Source organism: Schistocerca piceifrons, chromosome 11 (assembly GCF_021461385.2).
Source record: "Schistocerca piceifrons isolate TAMUIC-IGC-003096 chromosome 11, iqSchPice1.1, whole genome shotgun sequence".
In the NCBI taxonomy this organism is placed as follows: Eukaryota; Metazoa; Arthropoda; class Insecta; order Orthoptera; family Acrididae; genus Schistocerca; species Schistocerca piceifrons.
This window is the reverse complement of record NC_060148.1, coordinates 135430000-135451021: the sequence shown is the minus strand read 5'-3', so window position 1 is coordinate 135451021 and position 21022 is coordinate 135430000. Positions and strand designations below refer to the sequence as shown.

The 21022-nt window shown below is 40.1% G+C and overlaps 1 protein-coding gene across 1 annotated transcript in view; it reads right to left on the bottom strand.

Moving 5' to 3' along the window:
* LOC124719804 (protein SON-like) overlaps window positions 1–18537 on the bottom strand; it is a 35860-nt gene extending 17323 nt beyond the window's left edge. The window contains exon 1 of the mRNA XM_047244997.1: window positions 18428–18537. Coding sequence (XP_047100953.1) covers window positions 18428–18537 — 110 coding nt within the window. The remainder of the gene's footprint in view (window positions 1–18427) is intronic.
* Between the last annotated feature and the right edge of the window lie 2485 nt (window positions 18538–21022).

Genomic DNA, 21022 nt, shown 5'->3' with positions numbered 1-21022 from the left:
CTGTTATAACGTTCGCCTACACCAAGACGCGCGGCCAGCGTTTAAAAGGTACTTTTAAATACTATGACTCGCTGGGCGCAGATATTTAAAATCATTGCCGCAGCGCTTGATAGCAAGAAGCTGGGAAACAGAAGAAAGAACAATTTATCATTTGTTAGGAAAATTCTAGAGTCTTTATAGTTGGTTGTACTTCTGGTCGCCGATGTGTTAACATGTACTTCATTACCTTTGATGTTTGGTTGCCGACTTTTTAAGACGTGTTGTGTAGCACCGCTACAAGTTATATTCCATTTAGTGTGAAAAACCACGTTATCACCAAGAAAGAAAACGCTTTTGTAAACCTAGTGACGATAAAACATACTTACGCGCACGCCAGGACATTTAATTTTTACAAAATATCACACATACAAAAGCAGCGATTGTTGGACTGCTCCATGTATGAGAAAAGCATAAAAATGTAAGTTTTGTATTCATTGTAAATTTGTTAATGTTTATAGTTTAACGCCTTTCTTCTTTGAGAATATATTGATGCTTCACTGTACAGAAAATCTATGCTTATTCTTTTCTTTAAATTAACCACAAATAAAGTTTATGTCTAAATGAACTTTGTTACAGGTTCGCTCTTTATCGCGGTGTCTCGATTGTATTTGGGAGACCATAAACGTGTTCAGTTTCCGATCTGACAATTTTTTACAAAATTTCACTGTTTTGCATTCATTTCCAATTTTTTTCTTTATTCAAATAGGTCCCTTAGGTAATTTCATTGAAGAGTCTGATTGCGTGAAAGCAATCCGGGTTAAGAGGTCATTTGAGAAACTATTTTCACGCAATCAATCCGTACGTCTCCTAAACACAATCGAGAACCGACGCATCGTCGATCATTCATTAATTTTTCTCTTTTTCCAAGTCGTACCAAAAAACGGCCAAGGAGAACTGCCGTGAGTACGCAATCTAGTGTTAAAAGGTTGCATTCTTTATCTTGTCGGCAAACATTGCCATGAATTATCATCATCAATGTTATATTTGTTTAAATGTGAAAAGCAAAAAAAAAAACCTTTTAACGCTAGATGTGGCGCCCGAACAGGGACCTAACTAAAAAACTAATATGTTCTTTTTATTTTCATGCTACCATCTGGAGAAAATTGGAAGCCAAAACCAGTGATAAAAAAAGGACGCATATGCAGAAAATCGCAGCAAGAATCCACAACAGCAATAAATAGCAGCGCGCAAGACAACGAAGGTGAGTACGATTTTTCATTACGTTTGAAGCTTTGCGTACCGAGCATTCAGTCGGCTCGTGACATTCACTCTCTACGCTTTTTTTCCTTTTCCTCAAGCAATTTAATTTCCAAATTTCTGTTTCCTTTTGCTATTAGATCCGCCACTATCACATCATTTCGCTTACAATAGTTAGAAATAGTTAGCAAGAATTTCCATTGTTGTGCATTTTAGTAAATCACAATGGCCGCCAGTTTCAGTGCTCTATAAGTGTTTTTCATTTATTTTATCTCTCTCGTTGCCATATTGGCATTTTCGTGTGTCAGAGTTTCAATTGTTTATAACGCGCAAGCAAAATCTGAGAAATCAGGACGCGAAATCCTTGGCGCACCTGACAAGTGAAAATTATAATTAAAAAAAAAATATCTTTTCTAGCTCGTGCAGTGTAACTACTTTAAATTTACGATGGCTGATGAGCAACCAAGGCAACTTAGACCGCGCGCGGGTGTAAACAAACCTGAATCTCGTTGTGAGGGAACAACACAGGACGAAGCGACATGTGAGCAGTCGGCGCCACAGACCGCGTCGCAGTCACGTGAATGCTCGCTGTCAGATATACTAAAATTGTTTGCTGATATGAAAACCAGTTTTGAAGCAAACATGGGTAATCTTGGAACTCAAATCAGTCAGTTAACAAACCAAAGTGACAATCTTGGAACGCAAATCAGTCAGTTAGCAAATCAAAGTGACAGCAGGTTCAGCAGTTTAGAATCAAGGATAGAGGACATCCAAGCACAAATCAAAAATTCGAATGACACCATGGAGGAAAAAATTAAAGCCATTACCACTGCTTACGCAAGCGAGCTAAACGCAAGCGTACACGCAAAAATTGATAGTGTTCTTTCGATGGTGGAATCCGCCGAGACCAATATTGGTAGCAAGTTCATAGATATGCAGGCCCAAATAGATGTGTGTAAATCAACTGCGAGTGACTCTTTGAAACATTACAGTGATGTTTCAAAGAGAGTAAGCCAATTGACAGAAAGTGTCAACCACGTTGGCGAGCGAGTCGAAGACCTTGCTCAGCAAATATCCGATGTCAATATTGACAAAAAGATCGCAGATGTCAACACCGGTATAAGCAATACACTTAATAGGGAATTTGAAGAGTGGATACAATCCAAAGAACAGTACATTGTCAGCAAGGTACACGCTGAACTAAAGGGTACGGTTAAATCTGCTACAGCAGAAATCTTAACCGCTCCCGGTACTTCTGGTGACATTTAACCAGTGAATTAGGTGAAATCAGACGAGCATTTAGCCACGATCTTCCGGAATGGAAACGTCAGCTAAGCAATGATATAGATCAACTAAAACGACAAGTTACGGAATTGCAAGGTGACAATCAAAGTGAGTATTCGCTACCGCCAGAACACGATAATCGTCAATATCCCGAGTGTCAGGTACAATTCTCACCAACAGTAAATAATACGCGTGGCGAAACTTCTACGTCACGTAGTCATGCCGATCAACTAACACTCGTTGAACTAATGCGAGACGAGAGTGTGCTAAAACACAGAGCTTTTCAGCCTTTTGTACCTGAAAAACGAAATATACGTCCAATGGTATTTCTAAAATCATTCACAGGCGCTTTTCCAGAATCATGGAACGACAGGCAGCGGATACAGTTCATCTTAGGCTAAGTACATGGTGAAGGATCAATTTGCGGTACAGAAATAATAAACAAATGTCACACCTATGCAGATCTTGAAAAGCATTTTTTGAATAAATTCTGGAGTTCAGGTATACAACAAAGACTCCGAAAAGAGGTTTACAACGCCGAACCTTTCAACACCAAAGGAGGAGGTTTGAGACGTTATTTTGAAAAAATCTACGTAAAATTCAGTATTATGACCCGCCTCTTTCAACCAAAGATGTAATCATGATCTTAAAGTCAAAACTTCCTGTGTCCATAAGAGAAAAACTAGTTAATGTGAGTGAGGAAGACCTAGAAGCCTTTCTTTCTGTTCTTGACAATTTGGATATGATCTATGAGGATGTGCGCGCGAGCGCGCGGAATAATTATAATAATGGACCGCCCGCTCCGCAGCAGCACATAACAAATTGCGTCAATGGAATGTCGTACCAACATAACACGGGACAACCAAACGCTCAGCCTTACGGCAATCATAACAGTTTCAACCGCCGTAATGGAAAACAATATAACAAACATCCACACCAGAATAGATACAATCCGATTTATCAAAACACACAGCAACAATACGGTAATTCACCGATAAATCACAACGGTAATTACCAGTACCAGAACAACAAGACGAATAATGGAAATCGTCACAAGGGAAAGAAATGGAACAATTATAACAGACCACAACAGTACAGTCAGCCGAGTCACTTCACTCCCTCTCAGCAAATAAATTTTTCACAGCCGAAAAATGCGACATTTTCTCACCAACCCAACCAACAGTTCAGGAACAATAGTCAGGACAATTCGTCGGATGCTTTTCCTGACACCGCCGGTTATAATAGCCAAGGAAATCCGACTATTTTTTTACACACAGGCTAACCAAGCACCAAACGCGATGTCAAATAACACGCAATCAACAGATGCACAAGTCGTATGGGATACGAACGCAAATTTTCGACCTGGTAGGTCGTAAAATACTAGTCAAGCAAAAATAACTGACATTTCAGCTCCACCCCAGTCGGAAAACCATTAGCAGCTTCTTTAGGCCTCGACGGGGAAGCTGCGGAACCAATGGGGGGCAACTTCATTAAAAGACATATCAACGTAATTAGATACGAAGACGACAGAGACTTACGGGACGATTATTAGACGAAAAGAACACCTACGAAAACAACGACTTTTGGGAAAACCAAGTACAAGCGTTAACTCTGATTCACATTTATGATATACCAATCATTGCTATCATCGACACAGGTGCAAATATTAATGCTATGTCTATGTGTGTATATAAAAAGGTATGCTCTGTAACAAAAATTCCTTCACTTCCTGTACAAGGATGTACTGTATCCGGAGCAGTAGGCTCCCTAGTACAGAAGGTTAGCTTGCAAGTACAAGCAACAATACAATTTAAATCCGACTGTATATCGTGCACATTTTTAGTAGTAAAGAACCTGTCAGTGCCATGCTTGTTAGGAATGGACTTTCTACGAAGAAATCGTGCCATCATTGATTTAGCTGAAGGTAAGTGCACGTTAAGACTAGATGATAGGATACTGGTCATTCATCTAATGAGAACCAAAGTCAGCATAACCAACCTGGAACGTAAAGTGAAAATACGTAGACTTTCTGACAGGCAACATTACCACCGTGCGGTTGACGAGTTCAGTGACGTCAACAATGACCCTGACTTATTACCAACTGCCGACGAGTTACGCATAAAAATTGTGGAAACAGACGGACTCGACGACAGACAGAAGTATGAACTACACGACCTATTAGCAACATTTGCGAACATTTTTTTCCAGAAAAACCAGGTGTCATAGCAGACTATGAATTTAAAATGAGAGTGAAACCCCATGATACTTTTTGCAAAACAACCTATTCAGTTCCGCAGTCCCGTAAAGGAGCCGTCAAACAAGAAATACGTAAAATGCTTAAGTGGAAAATCATAGAACCGTCCGACTCTCCCTACAGTAGCCCGTTGTTACCTGTTTTCAAAAACGATGGAAGCGTCAGACTTGTCTTGGACGCAAGGAATATTAATAAAATCATCATTCCAGTATGCACAAGACCAGAACCACTGGAGGAACAACTACAAAAATTCCATAGTGTGACCTCCGAAGTAGCTATTGGCAGGTGAAACTATCATCATCATCGAGGAAGTACACAGCCTTTATCTTTGCCGGCAGATCCTATCATTTTCGTGTAGTACCTTTCGGTCTCAACGTTAGTTCTGGTGTTTTTATTGCAGCACTTGATTATGTGCTAGGACCAGAGTTACTTGACCAAGTCACCGTCTATGTTGATGATTTACTGATCGCAACGACTTCCTGGGAAGAACATTTAACTCTCCTACAAAAGATCTTTCAAAGATTCTCTGATTTTGGTGTTACCGCAAATTTACAAAAATCCAAATTTGCCAAGAAAGAAGTCAAGTTTTTAGGACATGTAATTTCTTCAGAAGGAATCTCACCTGATCCCAGCAAGTTAACAGCAATAGAAAATTTCCCTGTGCCTTGCACTAAAAGGCAACTAAAAGGTTTCATTGGATTAGCTTCATTCTCCCGTCGCTTTATTCCGAATCAATCAATGAAAAATCCCGCATTGTTAAATTTGCTCAAGAAAAACGTCCACTGGATGTGGACTTCTGAATGCCAAAAAGCCTTTGACAAGATCAAAGAAGTTCTTCTAAAGAGTAACATTTTAAGTCATCCAAACATGAGTTTAGATTTCTGCATTTCTTGCGATGCATCGTTTCAAGGATTAGGTGCATGTTTATTTCAAATAGACAAAACTGATGGGCAGGAGGAAGTCAAAATAATCAGCTTTGCCAGTCGGGTCTTAACCGAATGTGAGAGATCATATTCGGTAATCAAATTAGAGGGATTAGCCGTTGTGTGGGCTTTTCGCCGCTTTAATTACTATATTTATGGTCTCAAAATCAGAGTATACTCAGATCATCAAGCACTGAGCTTCTTACTCTCTCGCAAACTGTATCATCCTCGGCTTACTCGATGGTGTTTATTTCTACAAGAGTATGATTTTGAAATTATTTACGTAAAGGGCAAGAATAACATCATTGCTGATGCATTGTCACGTATGCCGGAAGGATTGCCGGAGCCTACTGAATTAATAGAACAGATTTCTAATCACAAAATTCTTCTTATGAAAGATCCTCTTCATCGGAGTTACTTTCTGCGTCTTTGCCGTCAAATGAATACTCTTCAAGACACAGATTGCAATTGGCTAGAAATTAAACAGCTTCTTCAAAACAACCCTGATCACTCGTTGTCAATATTTTATAAAGTACACAATGGAGTTTTGTTTCACGGAACTTCTCTGTTGACAGGAAGGTGGTGTGTCTGTATTCCTAAAGATTATGTTGAACATCTCATTTGGTACACTCACCTCTCCTGGGGTCACTATGGCCCAGAAAAATGCAAACGCAAGATTTCAACATACTGCTATGTACCTAATCTTCACAAGAAGGTGCACCAATTATTAAGAAATTGTTCCATTTGCCAAAAGGCGAAGTCTTTCAACTTGTCAAATGCCTTACCTTTAAACCCGATACGTACAGAAAGACCAAACCAAATCGTCAGTTTGGATTATGCAGGTCCACTTCCTCAGGGAAGAGGAGGTGTGAAGTATCTGGTCGTATTGTTAGATCTTTTTACCAAACACGTGAGACTCTATGCAATGAAGTCATCTAATATACTTCCACTAATTAGACGTATTGAGAAAGACTATTTTCATCGCTTTGGCAAGCCTGAAGCCATGTTATCTGATAACGCATCAACTTTCGTAAGGAAACGATGGAGAAATTTCCTTGCAACCAACGACATCAGACAAATTTTGATATCCCGGTATCGACCGCAAAGTAATCCCACAGAAAGAGTATTCAAAGAGTTCAATCGTTTCATACGAACGTATATTCCAAACCAGCAGACACGGTGGATTGATTTCGTCACACCCTTTGAAGAGATTGTTAATAATTTACCTCACACATCAACTGGTTTCACACCATCAGAACTAGTCTCTAAACGACTAGAAAGAAATGAATGGGTAGACCCCATCCCAAAATTACAACACCCTGAAGTAACATTAGACGACAAGTTAAGACAAGCACTCATATCTTTAACAACTAATGCCAACCTAAGAAAAAAGGCGCATGACAAACACATTAGCAAAGTCTTATCGTATAAATGAACGAGTGCTATTAAAGACCCACTTCAAACCATCTTTGATTCATCATAAGAATCGCAAGTGGCAGCACTTCCGAGTCAACCATTGAAAATATCTGTTAAGTTAAGCTGCTAAAATAAAATATACACACACTATAAGTTGTCATACTATGTGTGAAGTACCAACGTATGTAAGAGTAGTGCACAGGACTAACACCCAGTCGACCTGCCACAACAAGATAAGTAATTTATATGAGCACCTTAAGTAAAACACATTTATTGTAGGAGAGCAAGATTTGCCTTAGATGTAAGTTAGTTTTAAGTTAATTGAGCCATGAACGGCCACAGCCGAAAGAGCTGACAAATATTATAGTAGGGACGTGCTAAGTGCCACCTGCTACCACTAGTTTTAAGTAGAGCAAAGCTCTTTCCTCTTGAATGAAATAAATTAAAATGATCATTCAGACCAGAATGATTGCTCGTAGGTAAAAAAAAATAAAATAAAATAAATTATCAAGGTCGCTTACTCTAATGAGGTAAATGTTATGTTATGCATAAGGAGTGTGTGACAACAAATTTTATGAGACCACCTATGAAACGCAGCAGGCAAAAAGCAGCAGCTTAGCATATAAGAATCAAGTAAGTCAATAACGATCCAGGTAGCAGGAAAGAAGTGCGCAACTCAATTATTTTATTATAATACGGAGAAAACCGTATACGCTCATAACAATTTTACGGCACAGTGCAGCTGAAATACCTACAAATATCATTTATAAATAAACTAATTTAGTACTTGAAATATCTATTTCAGGTCCTCGAGATACGATGATTTTTTTTAGGAAACTAATTTTATGATACATGGGACAGAAGATACTTAACAGACACAGTTCACTGCTAATGCATGGTTTAAGTAATTTTAGATATGTATAGAAAATTGTTTAGAGAGCTGGATCAGACGACAAGGAAACTACTGTATCGATTTAATTATACTATTTGTCATGAAAAACTAAGGTGATAATAATTTATGTTAAGCTCATCATACCATACGTCATTAACACTGTGCCTTCAAATCTCTTCACTCCATAAAAGTCTTTTGTGTTTTCCTCTAACCAGTATCCTTACCATCCTACCTTATCCAGTAGAGAAGTGAATTTTACGAACTGGTTGCATGATTGGTACATACAGGCTATACGAATGGATAGTCGTGACACATTGGTTGTCGACGGGCTATGCTTATTCTCCGCAAATTGCGAGTTCAATTAAGATTTGTTATGTGCAATTGCACGACAGGGAACACCAAGCTTCCCAGTTTCCCTAATGGTAGTTTGAACACGAACTGTTCATCACGTAAACGAAGCCACATTGACTATGTCTTCAAACTAACGACGTAATAGAGAGAAAATAAAAGAGCTGAACTTGCGAAAAGAGTAACTATTATAAAAAGAAAAGAATAACAAGATTTCGAACAAAGTGTAAACCTAAAGTGCCTTGGAGCACAAACTACGAACAAGAGACACGCTTTTCGTCAGGCCTTGTAGTCACAGAGACTAAATATTTCTTTGTAAATAATTTTTAGACATGATATGTATACTAAATGTTAACTGTACTTTGTAGTAATAATGCAGTCAGTAATAAATGGACACGTATGTGCTGCTGCGTGTGAACCGACTATAGACAAGTAATTAATGGACACGTATAAAAGTGGTCCATGTGAACCTTAACATGACGACCAAATAAATGTGAACACGAATTAACAATAACGTGTGAACTGAAAAGGTGATAACTCCAAGGACACGTGTGAAATACCGCGTGTGAAGTAATGTTATAAGTACTTGTACCACGAATCCGCGATGTAGAAAGCCGAAGAGTGAAAGTGAATAAGTGTTGTACTTACCACAAACAATACTGTACGCCTTTCCACGGACACATTCTTCGAAACAGCTGCGGGAGTCGCCGCATCTGGCTGCTTCCGTAATCAAGAGTCGATGAAAAACTGTGTAAAAACTCACACCACGGCTAGTAGACACCAAACGCTCTGCTTCTCGCAGAATACTGCTGCTAGCGTTGTGGAACTCTCAAGTTATTATCACGTGATTGTGACAAACGGACGTAACACTGTGTACGCTGAGCGCTCAACAATAAATTTTTCTTTGCACAACGAGCGCGGATGCCAAATGTGTTTGAAATGCATTCAAAATAAAATATGATAAAGCAATGAATTAAGCACTCATGTACCTTGTGAAATTATAAAGACACTAATCGGAAGAGTCTTAAGCTCAATTTTGACAATTGCTACCGAATTTACTGCCCAGGCCGAGTAATGACGAAATCGTGTCGAACCAAATAAAACCAGAAAAATAGATAAATATGAGAACTGAGCATTCCTAAGAGAATGAGACCTTATGTACATAAACAATTGTTATCCTTACCTAATCCAATTTTCTTTTAGACTAAGTTATTAGTAAGTAAGCACATTCCAATACAAATTTTTTTCTGTATTTTTCATATGCGAAAACATAAATGGAAGCACGGACATGTGTCAAGTGAAATAGAGACCGCCACCATACGGCTCAACATGTTGCAGAACCAATCTTCCAGTTCCTGACCCACGACGCATTTCCAACGCAACATCACACCCCGACAACTACTCCAACTTCCACAGTGAAAGTGATGCCCTACTTTTCCTCCACTGTGAAAGTGTAATCAATTTCCCCACTCAAGTGCAGTGCTATCATTTATACCCGAAGTTCTACCACCCCCAGTGCAACTCATACCTACCCAAGTGTAGTGAAACATTTTTTTTTTTTTTTGCAGGTCATAAAAGCCACAAATAAGTAAAGTGCTACGTATTTACTGCAAGAAATCTTCGACGAAACAACGACAAAAATATTCCTGTAATGTGCCATTGTAAAACAAGAATGTCAATCTTTTGTAACATATTTTTTCCACGAGTGCACACAGCACCCAGACTTCCTGTGAAGTCAAGTAATTTATTTCTTTGTTATTTTTTTTATCTATTTCATTATCTTTTACCGAAAAATGAACATTTGTTATCCTTGTACAATACATTAGAAAGAGCACACTTCAATTGTCATGTAGTTACCCTATGGACAAATTACTATCAATTTCAGTCGTACGAATATACTTACCCGATACTCTGTATGTTAACCACTACATCGCTCCTCACGCGGGAAGCAATGTGACATTATTGGATTTCAGGCCTTTTTCATATGAGAAAAGGACAGCCACCAAGCTGTAGTTTGCAGTGATACTAAGCATGACAACACGAGAGTAAAAAAAAAATAAACGAAATCTGTTATAACGTTCGCCTACACCAAGACGCGCGGCCAGCGTTTAAAAGGTACTTTTAAATACTATGACTCGCTGGGCGCAGATATTTAAAATCATTGCCGCAGCGCTTGATAGCAAGAAACTGGGAAACAGAAGAAAGAACAATTTATCATTTGTTAGGAAAACTCTAGAGTCTTTATAGTTGGTTGTACTTCTGGTCGCCGATATGTTAACATGTACTTCATTACCTTTGATGTTTGGTTGCCGACTTGTTAAGACGTGTTGTGTAGCACCGCTACAAGTTTTATTCCATTTAGTGTGAAAAACCACGTTATCATCAAGAAAGAAAACGCTTTTGTAAACCTAGTGACGATAAAAAATACTTACGCGCACGCCAGGACATTTAATTTTTACAAAATATCACACATACAAAAGCAGCGATTGTTGGACTGCTCCATGTATGAGAAAAGCATAAAAATGTAAGTTTTGTATTCATTGTAAATTTGTTAATGTTTATAGTTTAACGCCTTTCTTCTTTGAGAATATATTGATGCTTCACTGTACAGAAAATCTATGCTTATTCTTTTCTTTAAATTAACCACAAATAATGTTTATGTCTAAATGAACTTTGTTACAGGTTCGCTCTTTATCGCGGTGTCTCGATTGTATTTGGGAGACCATTAACGTGTTCAGTTTCCGATCTGACAACGTTTTTTTACAAAATTTCACTGTTTTGCATTCATTTCCAATTTTTTTTATTATTCAAATAGGTCCCTTAGGTAATTTCATTGAAGAGTCTGATTGCGTGAAAGCAATCCGGGTTAAGAGGTCATTTGAGAAACTAGTTTCACGCAATCAATCCGTACGTCTCCTAAACACAATCGAGAACCGACGCATCGTCGATCATTCATTAATTTTTCTCTCTTTCCAAGTCGTACCAAGAAACGGCCAAGGAGAACTGCCGTGAGTACGCAATCTAGTGATAAAAGGTTGCATTCTTTATCTTGTCGGCAAACATTGCCATGAATTATCATCCTCAATGTTATATTTGGTTAAAAGTGGAAAAGCAAAAAAAAAAAAACCTTTTAACGCTAGACGCCAATTGTAGTGTTCCCTTTTATCCTCGGGGCTCTGCCGTGAAAAATATAAAATAGAAAATCTGATTGATGTCTTGAATTTTGGTGGTTTCAGTCACGGATAAGGCGGACTTATTATTGTTTGAGATCGTGCTGTAATTTGACCGTGCATGGCAGACCGGGTCGGCAACACTACAAAAAGCGACTGTACGGAAATAGCATCAGAAAACTAATTGAATTTTACCTTATAATCTTGTTAGATATGCAGTATTAATTACAATATAGTCTTCATGGCTGTCCTCCTAATTTCTCTTGTAGGACGACTCGTCTTTCACTTTTCTCCGTCTGTTGAAAAACTTATTCAAGTTGTCACTGTCATGATCAATTTGCAAATTTGGCGATAAACACCTCGAATCACTATTGAAACAACCTCACTTGGTAATACAATTTTAATTTCCACCCAAAAAGCACATTCAACACATCGCCGAAAAATACACGTCTTTCATATGAAGACAAGAGAGAAACAAAAAACCTACGCAAAAGTAAAAAGACGAACAAAATTATTTACAAAAATTGGTCGCTGGTGCAGCGCTCTTCTGCATGCGCGATCGTAAATTATAACTTGGTATTGGCGGAGGCGCGGAAGTCAAAGTACCATTACAACAAAACTACTGTCAAATGTCCTTGATACCCATTTGCTGCAAAATCTGACCTCAAACTTAGTGAGTTATCTTGAACAAAATTCTTTTTACCTTGTCAGCGAGCACGGATTCCGCAAACATCGAGCATGTGAAAGCCAACCCACACTTTTCTGACGTGACGTCCTGAAACTCATGGGTCAAGGGAGTCAGGTACTCGCAGCAGTTCTGTTTTTTTTGTTATCAAAATTGGAACCGTATTGGTTATCAAGCGAAATTTATGACTGGATAGAGAGGTTTTTTGGTAAGTTGGATGCAGCAAGTTGTCTTGGATGGAGAGTCTCCGACACATGTAGACGTAACTTCGGGTATGCTCCAGGAAAGTTCGTTGGAGCTGTTGCTGTTCATGATGTAAGTTAACGACCTTACATACAATATCAACAGTAACCTCAGACTTGTCGTAGATAATACAGTCGTACATAATCAGGTACTGTCTGAAGAAATATGCACAAATATTCAGTCAGGTGTTGATAAAATTTTGAAGTGGTACAATGATTAGAAACTTGATTCAAATGTACAAACATATAATCCTCTGATAGTTACAATACGTCAACTAGTAGAAATACGTGGATGCAACAATTTATAGGAATATGAAAGGCAATGATTACATAGTCTCAATTGTGGAGCAGGTGGCAGACATCGTGTCACTGGTAAAAAAACTGTGGAAATGCAATCGGTCTACAAAGGACATGCTTATAAATCCCTTGCGTGACCCATTCTGGAATATTGTGAAAGTGTGTGGGACTTGTTCCAAATAGCACTAACAGTGGATATTGAATGCATGCAGAGAAGGGCCGCTTGAATGGTCACGGATTTGTTTGGCCTATTGCACAGCATCACAGAATTTCTTCAGAAACTGAACTGGCAGACACAAACTCGTTCGAGAAAGCCTACTAACGAAGTTATAGTTATGACTCTAGCAACATCTTTCAGTCGCCCACATATTGCTGCCGTAGAGATCGTTAGGACTAGAGTGGATTAATTATGTCACAGATGGAGGTATCTGAATAACCATTCCTCCCGTGTCCCATACATGAATGGAACGTGTAGAAGCTGAAGTAACTGGTAGAATGGATGTACACTCTACCATGCACATCACAATGATTTGCGGAGTGTGCATGTAGAGTTAGCTCATTTGAACGATTCTCGTATCGCAATGATGTGCAACGAATTATGGACGCATTATTTTGTAGTCCCACTCGTTCAACCACACTCATGCTAACAGTTTTTAAACAGAAATTCGTTCATGGAATAGGAGCGTCAGTACCAGATGGAAAGTGCTCCTAGAGCAACTCCAATATCGCCTCATCTTTCAGCTCTCTTGCTATTGTCGTGTAAAAACATGAACACTTACACGTGCAAATTTTTTGTTACGAAAAGTTTCAAAAAATTTTCAATGTTTTGTGCTTCTAATCTGTTATTGCTGTAAATAGACTTCCGACAAAATGAGAAAAATGATTTGAAGACCGGATTACCACAGGAAGCACTCAGAATCAAGTTCAGAACGACACCGTTACAGCTGGTATGCAAACAGCAGTTGCAGTGCTCTCGCTCATACTCAAACAGCTCTAGAGCGACAGATAACACACCCGTCAAAGTTCTGTGATATGTTAACAGCGTACCAAACATTTCGTTACGATGTGAAAAGTCATTTTAATTTCTTATGAGGCCCATTACGTATTCTAGTAGCGCCGTAACTACTGTCTGGTCACTGTTTGGTCACAGATGCCTTGCTGCAGTAATGACGACTAAGAAGCGTTGTGTGTGTGGGTTCCAGAATGATTCATACCGCCGCGAAATTATTTTCGAAGTCATTGTCGATATGTCGATGTCCCTAATGTGATGGAAAAAACGATAGATGGTCATCTGTTAAATGTAAATAGCAAAGAATGAGAAGAGGTAGCGACTGTAATCCCTTGTGAGAAGCAGGTTAACTACCTTTTGTAAAAGTGTAACATCGCCCCCTCTCTACTTGCATTTTTTGTAGTTAGTGTCCAAGAGGCATATGTAATATGTATCAAAATACTCGTTGTAAGTTTGTTCATTGCATTATACAGATTTTCTGAACTCAGTTTGGACTTTTTATTTTTATAACGAAAAGTGTGTTAAACATAGCGCGAACGCAGATATGAGGCTATGCAGCAGATCAAGATGTTACCACAATGATAGATTGGCATTTACAATCTTTGGCTTGGCCAGCTCACAACCAAACTGTTCGAATTTTGTTTATCAAAGTCTGTACTCTTCCAACTATTCTCGTAATCAATGCAATTAGCACGCGATGGAAACGAAGAATTTTAATTTCAACAGTTACCACAGTAATTATGTTGAGAAACTGCTTAGTGTCTGCACTTTATTGCTGTAGCGAAGCTGAACAGGACGCTTAAATTGAGACGTTACAACCCAGTGTAAATTTCAAATGTGGTATTTCAAAGCACATAATATTTGCTTCTTCCATCGATTTTCCTATTTTTTTTCTGCAAGATTCTATGACACTACTGTTAGTGCTCATTTAGTATCAGATCCTTTTTCTCGTTACTTATAGACAATTCGCTTCAAGGTAAATGATAACAGCCAAACAGTTACAGGATAAAGATTTATTGAAATCCTAGACCATGGTTTCAGTATATCTAAATATACTAAAATCGAATCCTGCAGTGGAGATACATAAAACAATCGTGCCAAACGCGTCGTCAGTAGTTAAAATTAAAATATCACTTGTATTTGTACAGCATAATTATGCAGAGAATGTCGATGCCAACACGGCATATCATTAGTACTTAGCCTGTGAACTACACACAACTAACAGTAATTACTGGATCCAGGTAAATACGTGATATACCGAATAGATTTCGTTGTGGAAATGAGTTGAGCTGGTGCACATAAACAGACATATCTAAATAGCGAATTGTATTTCTTGTTAGAAGAATTTGAATAGCATTGTTTCTCAATTAAGACTGTTGTCCGGTAGTGATTTAGATTCAGATGTCAGTTTATTTAACGCATTCGTAATGTCAAGTTGTCGTCCATGAAGCTGTGCGTAACTTGTCGGGGAAGTTGGCCTGTATCTGTTTTCCAACAGCAAAGACGGCTGCTGCTAAGACTCTCCCAAACAAATGACAGAATAGTCATTTGTGGCTAAACAGCGTGGAAACTGAACTTATAAATCAGTTAAGGTGTACCTTAAGCGTCCAGTGTGTTTTTTGTGTTTCTCACAATGACTCTGATGTGAATTCCATTCAACACGTATGTAAATGTGATGACACTTTTAAGGAGTATCGAATGGAAACAGCAATATCGAAAATTTCAGCTCTTTATTATAGGCAGCGGACCGTCGCCTGGCTATCTTCGTACAACTGATCGTATCAACAACGACAAGATTTATATTCATTAACAATGCAGTATTATGTCGATCCAGCGTGTTTTCGTAGCACGCGAATTTCATTATAGAAATTAATCATCATCATCATCATTTAAGACTGATTCTGCCTTTCAGCGTTCGGTCTGGAGCATAATCACTCTTATACAGTTCCTCCATGATCCCTTATTCAGTGCTAACATTGGTGCCTCTTCTGATGTTATACCTATTACTTCAAAATCATTCTTAACCGCATCCAGGTACCTTCTCATCGGTCTGCCCCGACTCCTCCTACCCTCTACTGCTGAATCATTGAGTCTCTTGGGTAACCTTGCTTTTCCCATGCGTGTAACATGACCCCACCATCTAAGCCTGTTCGCCCTGACTGCTACATGTAGAGTGTTCATTCCCAGTTTTTATTTTGATTTCCTCATTGTGGACACCCTCCTGCCATTGTTCCCATCTACTAGTACCTGCAATCATCCTAGCTACTTTCATATCCGTAACCTCAACCTTGTTGATAAGGTAACCTGAATCCACCCAGCTTTTGCTCCCATACAACAAAGTTGGTCGAAAGATTGAACGGTGCACAGATAACTTAGTCTCGGTACTGACTTCCTTCTTGCAGAAGAGAGTAGATCGTAGCTGAGCGCTCACTGCATTAGCTTTGCTACACCTCGCTTCCAGTTCTTTCACTATGTTGCCATCCTGTGAGAATATGCATCCTAAGTACTTGAAACCGTCCACCTGTTCTAACTTTGTTCCTTCTATTTGGCACTCAATCCGTTTATATTTCTTTCCCACTGACATTACTAACGAATATGGAAATTTACCTTCAGACAGACGTAGTGCATTACGGCGTCTGCTCATTTGCTCCTTCCACCAATCACCGCTAAGGACCCATGACGTCACGCACGCGTGTACCTGGCAGTGGAACACGTCTCCGTCGCTTCGATATTAAACCAGCTGTCCACCTCGGCGAATGGAGGCGAACGCGAAATGTAGGCAGTTGGCCAGTGGCACTACCACGCGTTTCCCGCGAACAAGCGGGAGCTGAAGAGGACTCGAAACAGCGACCAGACCACAGCCTGTGGACGCTGCGTCGCTATTTTCTGGTGGTGATGATCAACACACGCGACACAACACCACAGAGTTAGACACGGTGCAGAGCTCAGATATCCAGAGAGCATTATTTTGCGTCGCAGACGAATTCTTTTCGACGAAATTGAATAGGAAAAAGAAAATGTGACTGATGTGAGTTTAATGAAAGGTGAAATGTGTGTACGACCTGAGACGCTGCCCACTTGATAAAATCTGCTGTATGGTTAGTTAGAGGGCAGACAGCGTGATCCCGGGTAAATGATTTTTGTCAGGAAAAATCTGTAGAATAAAAGTAATACGTCATCCACGTAATTACAGATACCATGAACATAGCCGACGAGCACCATCACATCTCTTGTATATTTTTAATTTTATTCAGTATAATGATACGTATCCGCCAACACCCACTTTCAAGGAAATTCCTTGTGGCTTCCCTTTTTAATAATAAGAATTGCAAAGGTTGCACCTGTTCAGTTATCTCCTGCTAGATGCAACAATTTTAGGTCTGACGTCACGCGCGCTGGACTGCTCTTGGAATTGCTCGTCAGTATCTTATAAAGGTTTTGTCTTCAGTTACTCATTTTAAAGTTTATTTGTGTTAATATTTGCTGTAAAAATAACTTATTAGTGGATTCTCATTAACCTCAGTCTTTCTTCCTGTGTTATTGGCTCTAGTGGTGTGTTAGTCGCGAGTGTGCTTATGTAGCTCATCCAAGCATCACGCCTCAGTAGTGGCCGGCCGGTGTGGCCAAGCGGTTCTAGGCGCTTCAGTCTGGAACCGCGCGACCGTCTCGTGGTGGGAAGGTATGACATGCGTTTAGGCCTTCTTGTGTTAGTCTATGGTATTCCATTTGCTCACTCGTTACTCGTATTACTTTGGATAATTTAATGTCATGATTTATTCGGAGCTATGTGACATACTACTGGATTTGCTTATCATGTCAGGGTTTTCATGGAAGGTGTTGGATTTGCCTGACACCTTACACACACTCCATATGTATCGAGCTCTGTCGTACCTCTTCAATGTGTCTATCATGTGATAGTATATCCTCTGAAAATACCAAAATATTATCCAGATTTGCGTAACAGAAAGGTAATCCCTGGAGCACTTAATCAATGAATCATTGCCAGGATTGTGCCGTATTTTCGAGTCCGAATGGCATAAACAGAAATTCCAGTAGCGCAAAGAGTGTGATCACCACCGTCTTTGTCACGTCACCCGGAGCCTCAGGAATCTGACTGTATGCCTTACGGCACTCCATTACTGAGAAGACATTCGCACCCGCTAGAGCGTAGTTAAACGTTTGAATGTTTGGTGTGGGATACTTGTCTGGGGTTGTTCTCGCGTTCAATCGGCGGTAGTCGCCACAGGGACGTCTTTCTTGCGTACTAGGTGGAGGGGGGACGCCCAAGAACTGTCAGACCTCCTAATTACTCCAGTCTGGAGAATCTCCTCAAATATCGCATTTGCCTCCGCTAATCGCTCTGGGGCTAATCTGCGGACACGTCTCGATACTGGCGGACCTATTTGATCCGGTGGTAAGAGAGAGTTATTTGCCAAGTCCACGGTGAGTTCAAAATGAGACAAGAAAACTGCGCCTAATATTGGCTGTAAAATATCTGCCACTACAAAATTACACCTATAACGGGTAGATAAACCAACATCTATCGTGAGCTCTTTATACTTGAGAGTATCAACCACTTGTAATCTAATCTGCGCGATGTTAGTTTACGTTTCCAGGTTGACGCAGAGTGGCATAAAGGTACAGCATTCGGGAAGCCTTCAAGAGCCTCACCTTGACTGTGCGTGTTGCTGCCTGCAACTGTCAGCTGGTTGCTCGTTCGTATACGGCGCCGTTCGTGAGTGCCGCAGCCCGTGGCGCCTAGAGCGGGCTGCCCTCGCCATTTGGGTATCCACAAGGTTTGGCACATCTCGTAGCTTGTGGCCCGAATCGTCTGTGATACCAGCAAAAACTGTCAGTGTGACCTTCATCCTGTTTGGAGTGTGACTTCTTGTTGCTGGTCGACGTCTGCATCCCCAAGCTATGTAGCCGAGTAGCCTTATTTTCCACCGCGTCTTGCAGTTTCCTGATCCCCTCAGCGATGCCTTGTTTTTGTCTGTAACCTGTGGCTGCACAGCTTAACTTCGATTCTTCTAACCATTCCGATGAGTCATCATTGGCTTCCGTTGCTGAAGTGGCAGATGACGTTGCTACAGACGCTACGAGCTTCGACTGTAGAGTAGCGCAAGCTGTGTCAGCTGTTTGTAGTTTCTTGTCGAGAGACAGTCCGTCGTACGCAAATGGACGTCAGTTGAACTTGATGAGGAAGCTGATGTCGCCAGACATGCACTAACAGTTCACTGATATCATGTTTGCGTCGACTATATTTCGCAAATGTCTCCAGAATTCAGATGAACTTCTGTCCCCTCGTTTCTCCTGATACATCACCTGGGAAGGCAGTGGTGTAGTCAGTTTCATGCAGCGAAAGTGTGGTCTGTGATTGTTGGAGCGGTGGATGTATGATCATATCAGAGACTATCGCTGTTGCCCTCTGATCCAGGTTGCGAATTGCGAGAATGAATTTTTCTCTGTCTTCGGTTATGCGTTGTTGCTCGAAGATATTCTCTGTAATCGCAAACAATACGTCTGGCTCCGTAGGCGTGACTGGCGGTGCTCTTAACTGCATGCGTGGCGCCATTGATCGAACGGCGCGTTCGTGCGTGAAAGATCTTCAGCATCTGAGTGTGCTAGTGTTGTGCCTGCTACTACCGGAGTTTGCAAACTCATGGATTCCGTTTTGCTATCATTCTTCGGCGTTGCAAACTCCAAAAGCTCAACCTCTTGCTTTAGCCGTCGTATCTCGTCGTTAGTTGCTCACAGAATTTTGTTAGCTTCTTCCATCTTTGGTAAAACTGTCGCACAACATTAAGTTTCGAGAGCTTTTCTTACTTTTCCTGGTGTCATCCATTATGTAGGCAATAAATTAAACCCACATAGAGCTTTGCACGAAATGCTTTATTTATAAAAAAAAATTGTTCTGAGCACTATGGGACGTAAATCTATGGTCATCAGTCTCCTAGAACTTAGAAGTACTTAAACCCAACTAAGCTAAGGACATCACACAACACCCAGTCATCACGAGGCAGAGAAAATCCCTGACCCCGCCGGAAATCGAACCCGGGAACCCGGGCGTGGGAAGCAAGAGCGCTACCGCACGACCACGAGATCCGGACTTTATTTATCCAACTCGGAAAAGAAAAACTAACTTCGCTAACAGTCAACGAGTAAAAACCTACAACTAACGTCCGCTGCACTTGCATGCAGTAAATGAAGTACACATCACTGACTACTCCCACGTTCCCACGAGTTTATTAAATCGTTATTCCGCCACAAACAGCAAGAAACACTGCTGAAAACTATTAAATTTAGTAACTCTATAACATTGCACAAATAACTTTGTCGGCCGATACAGCTTCAACTGCACGCCGCGAAACGTAAAAACACTACTGAGGTTCAAAATGGCTCTGAGCACTACGGGACTTAACATCTGAGGTCATCAGTCCCCTAGAACTTAGAACAAGTTAAACCTAACTAACGTAAGGACATGAGACACATCCATGCCCGAGGCAGGATTCGAACCTGCGGTTTCTCATTGCATAGACAGAATTTTTGTAGGCAGAGCTTAAGGTTAACATTGAGACCCTGATTGGTCAGATGAAAACACAGCCAGATAGTTTTTTTAAACCAACTTCGGTAAATTGTAGTAAGGAGAAGTTAGGAGAGAGTTGCTTCCGAGACGGCGAGGTGAGCGGAGCTGTGCTGCCTGCCGCCCCCTGACGAACACCGACAAGGTAATGAACGCACGCGATGCCGCATAACAGCGCATAAAGCGTCACTCAGAACTGCAGAAGTGTCATCTGTTACACCCCCTTTTTTCGTAATACTAGTGTCGATCGTCAATTAAAGCTCGTGGTGTTCACATTTGCCACTTGAAGTAAGAATCTGAAACGTGATCATTTTTCTGTTATATAGTTATTGAGAAGCCACATCAGCCACTGTAATTTACGACAAGTTAGATGAGAAATTAAAGATAATTGAGGATCACTGTAGACTATTTTGATAGTTTTCTCTTTTGTGAAACTTAATTTAAACCTAGATTATAGATGTGATATGGCAAAGGTCATCCTTCGATCCATTGTGGAACTTGGAAACCCATTCACGGAATATTCGTTCACATTTTTGTTGAACGCAGTTGGTTTTTACCATCCTGTATTAAAACATTTCGTTTTATCAATAGTGCAATTTATAAACAAGATTTTGTGAGTAGAATAAAATTTCCAATAGTAAACTTAACTGCTTTTTCGACGTTATTTTACCAGCTAACAAAAA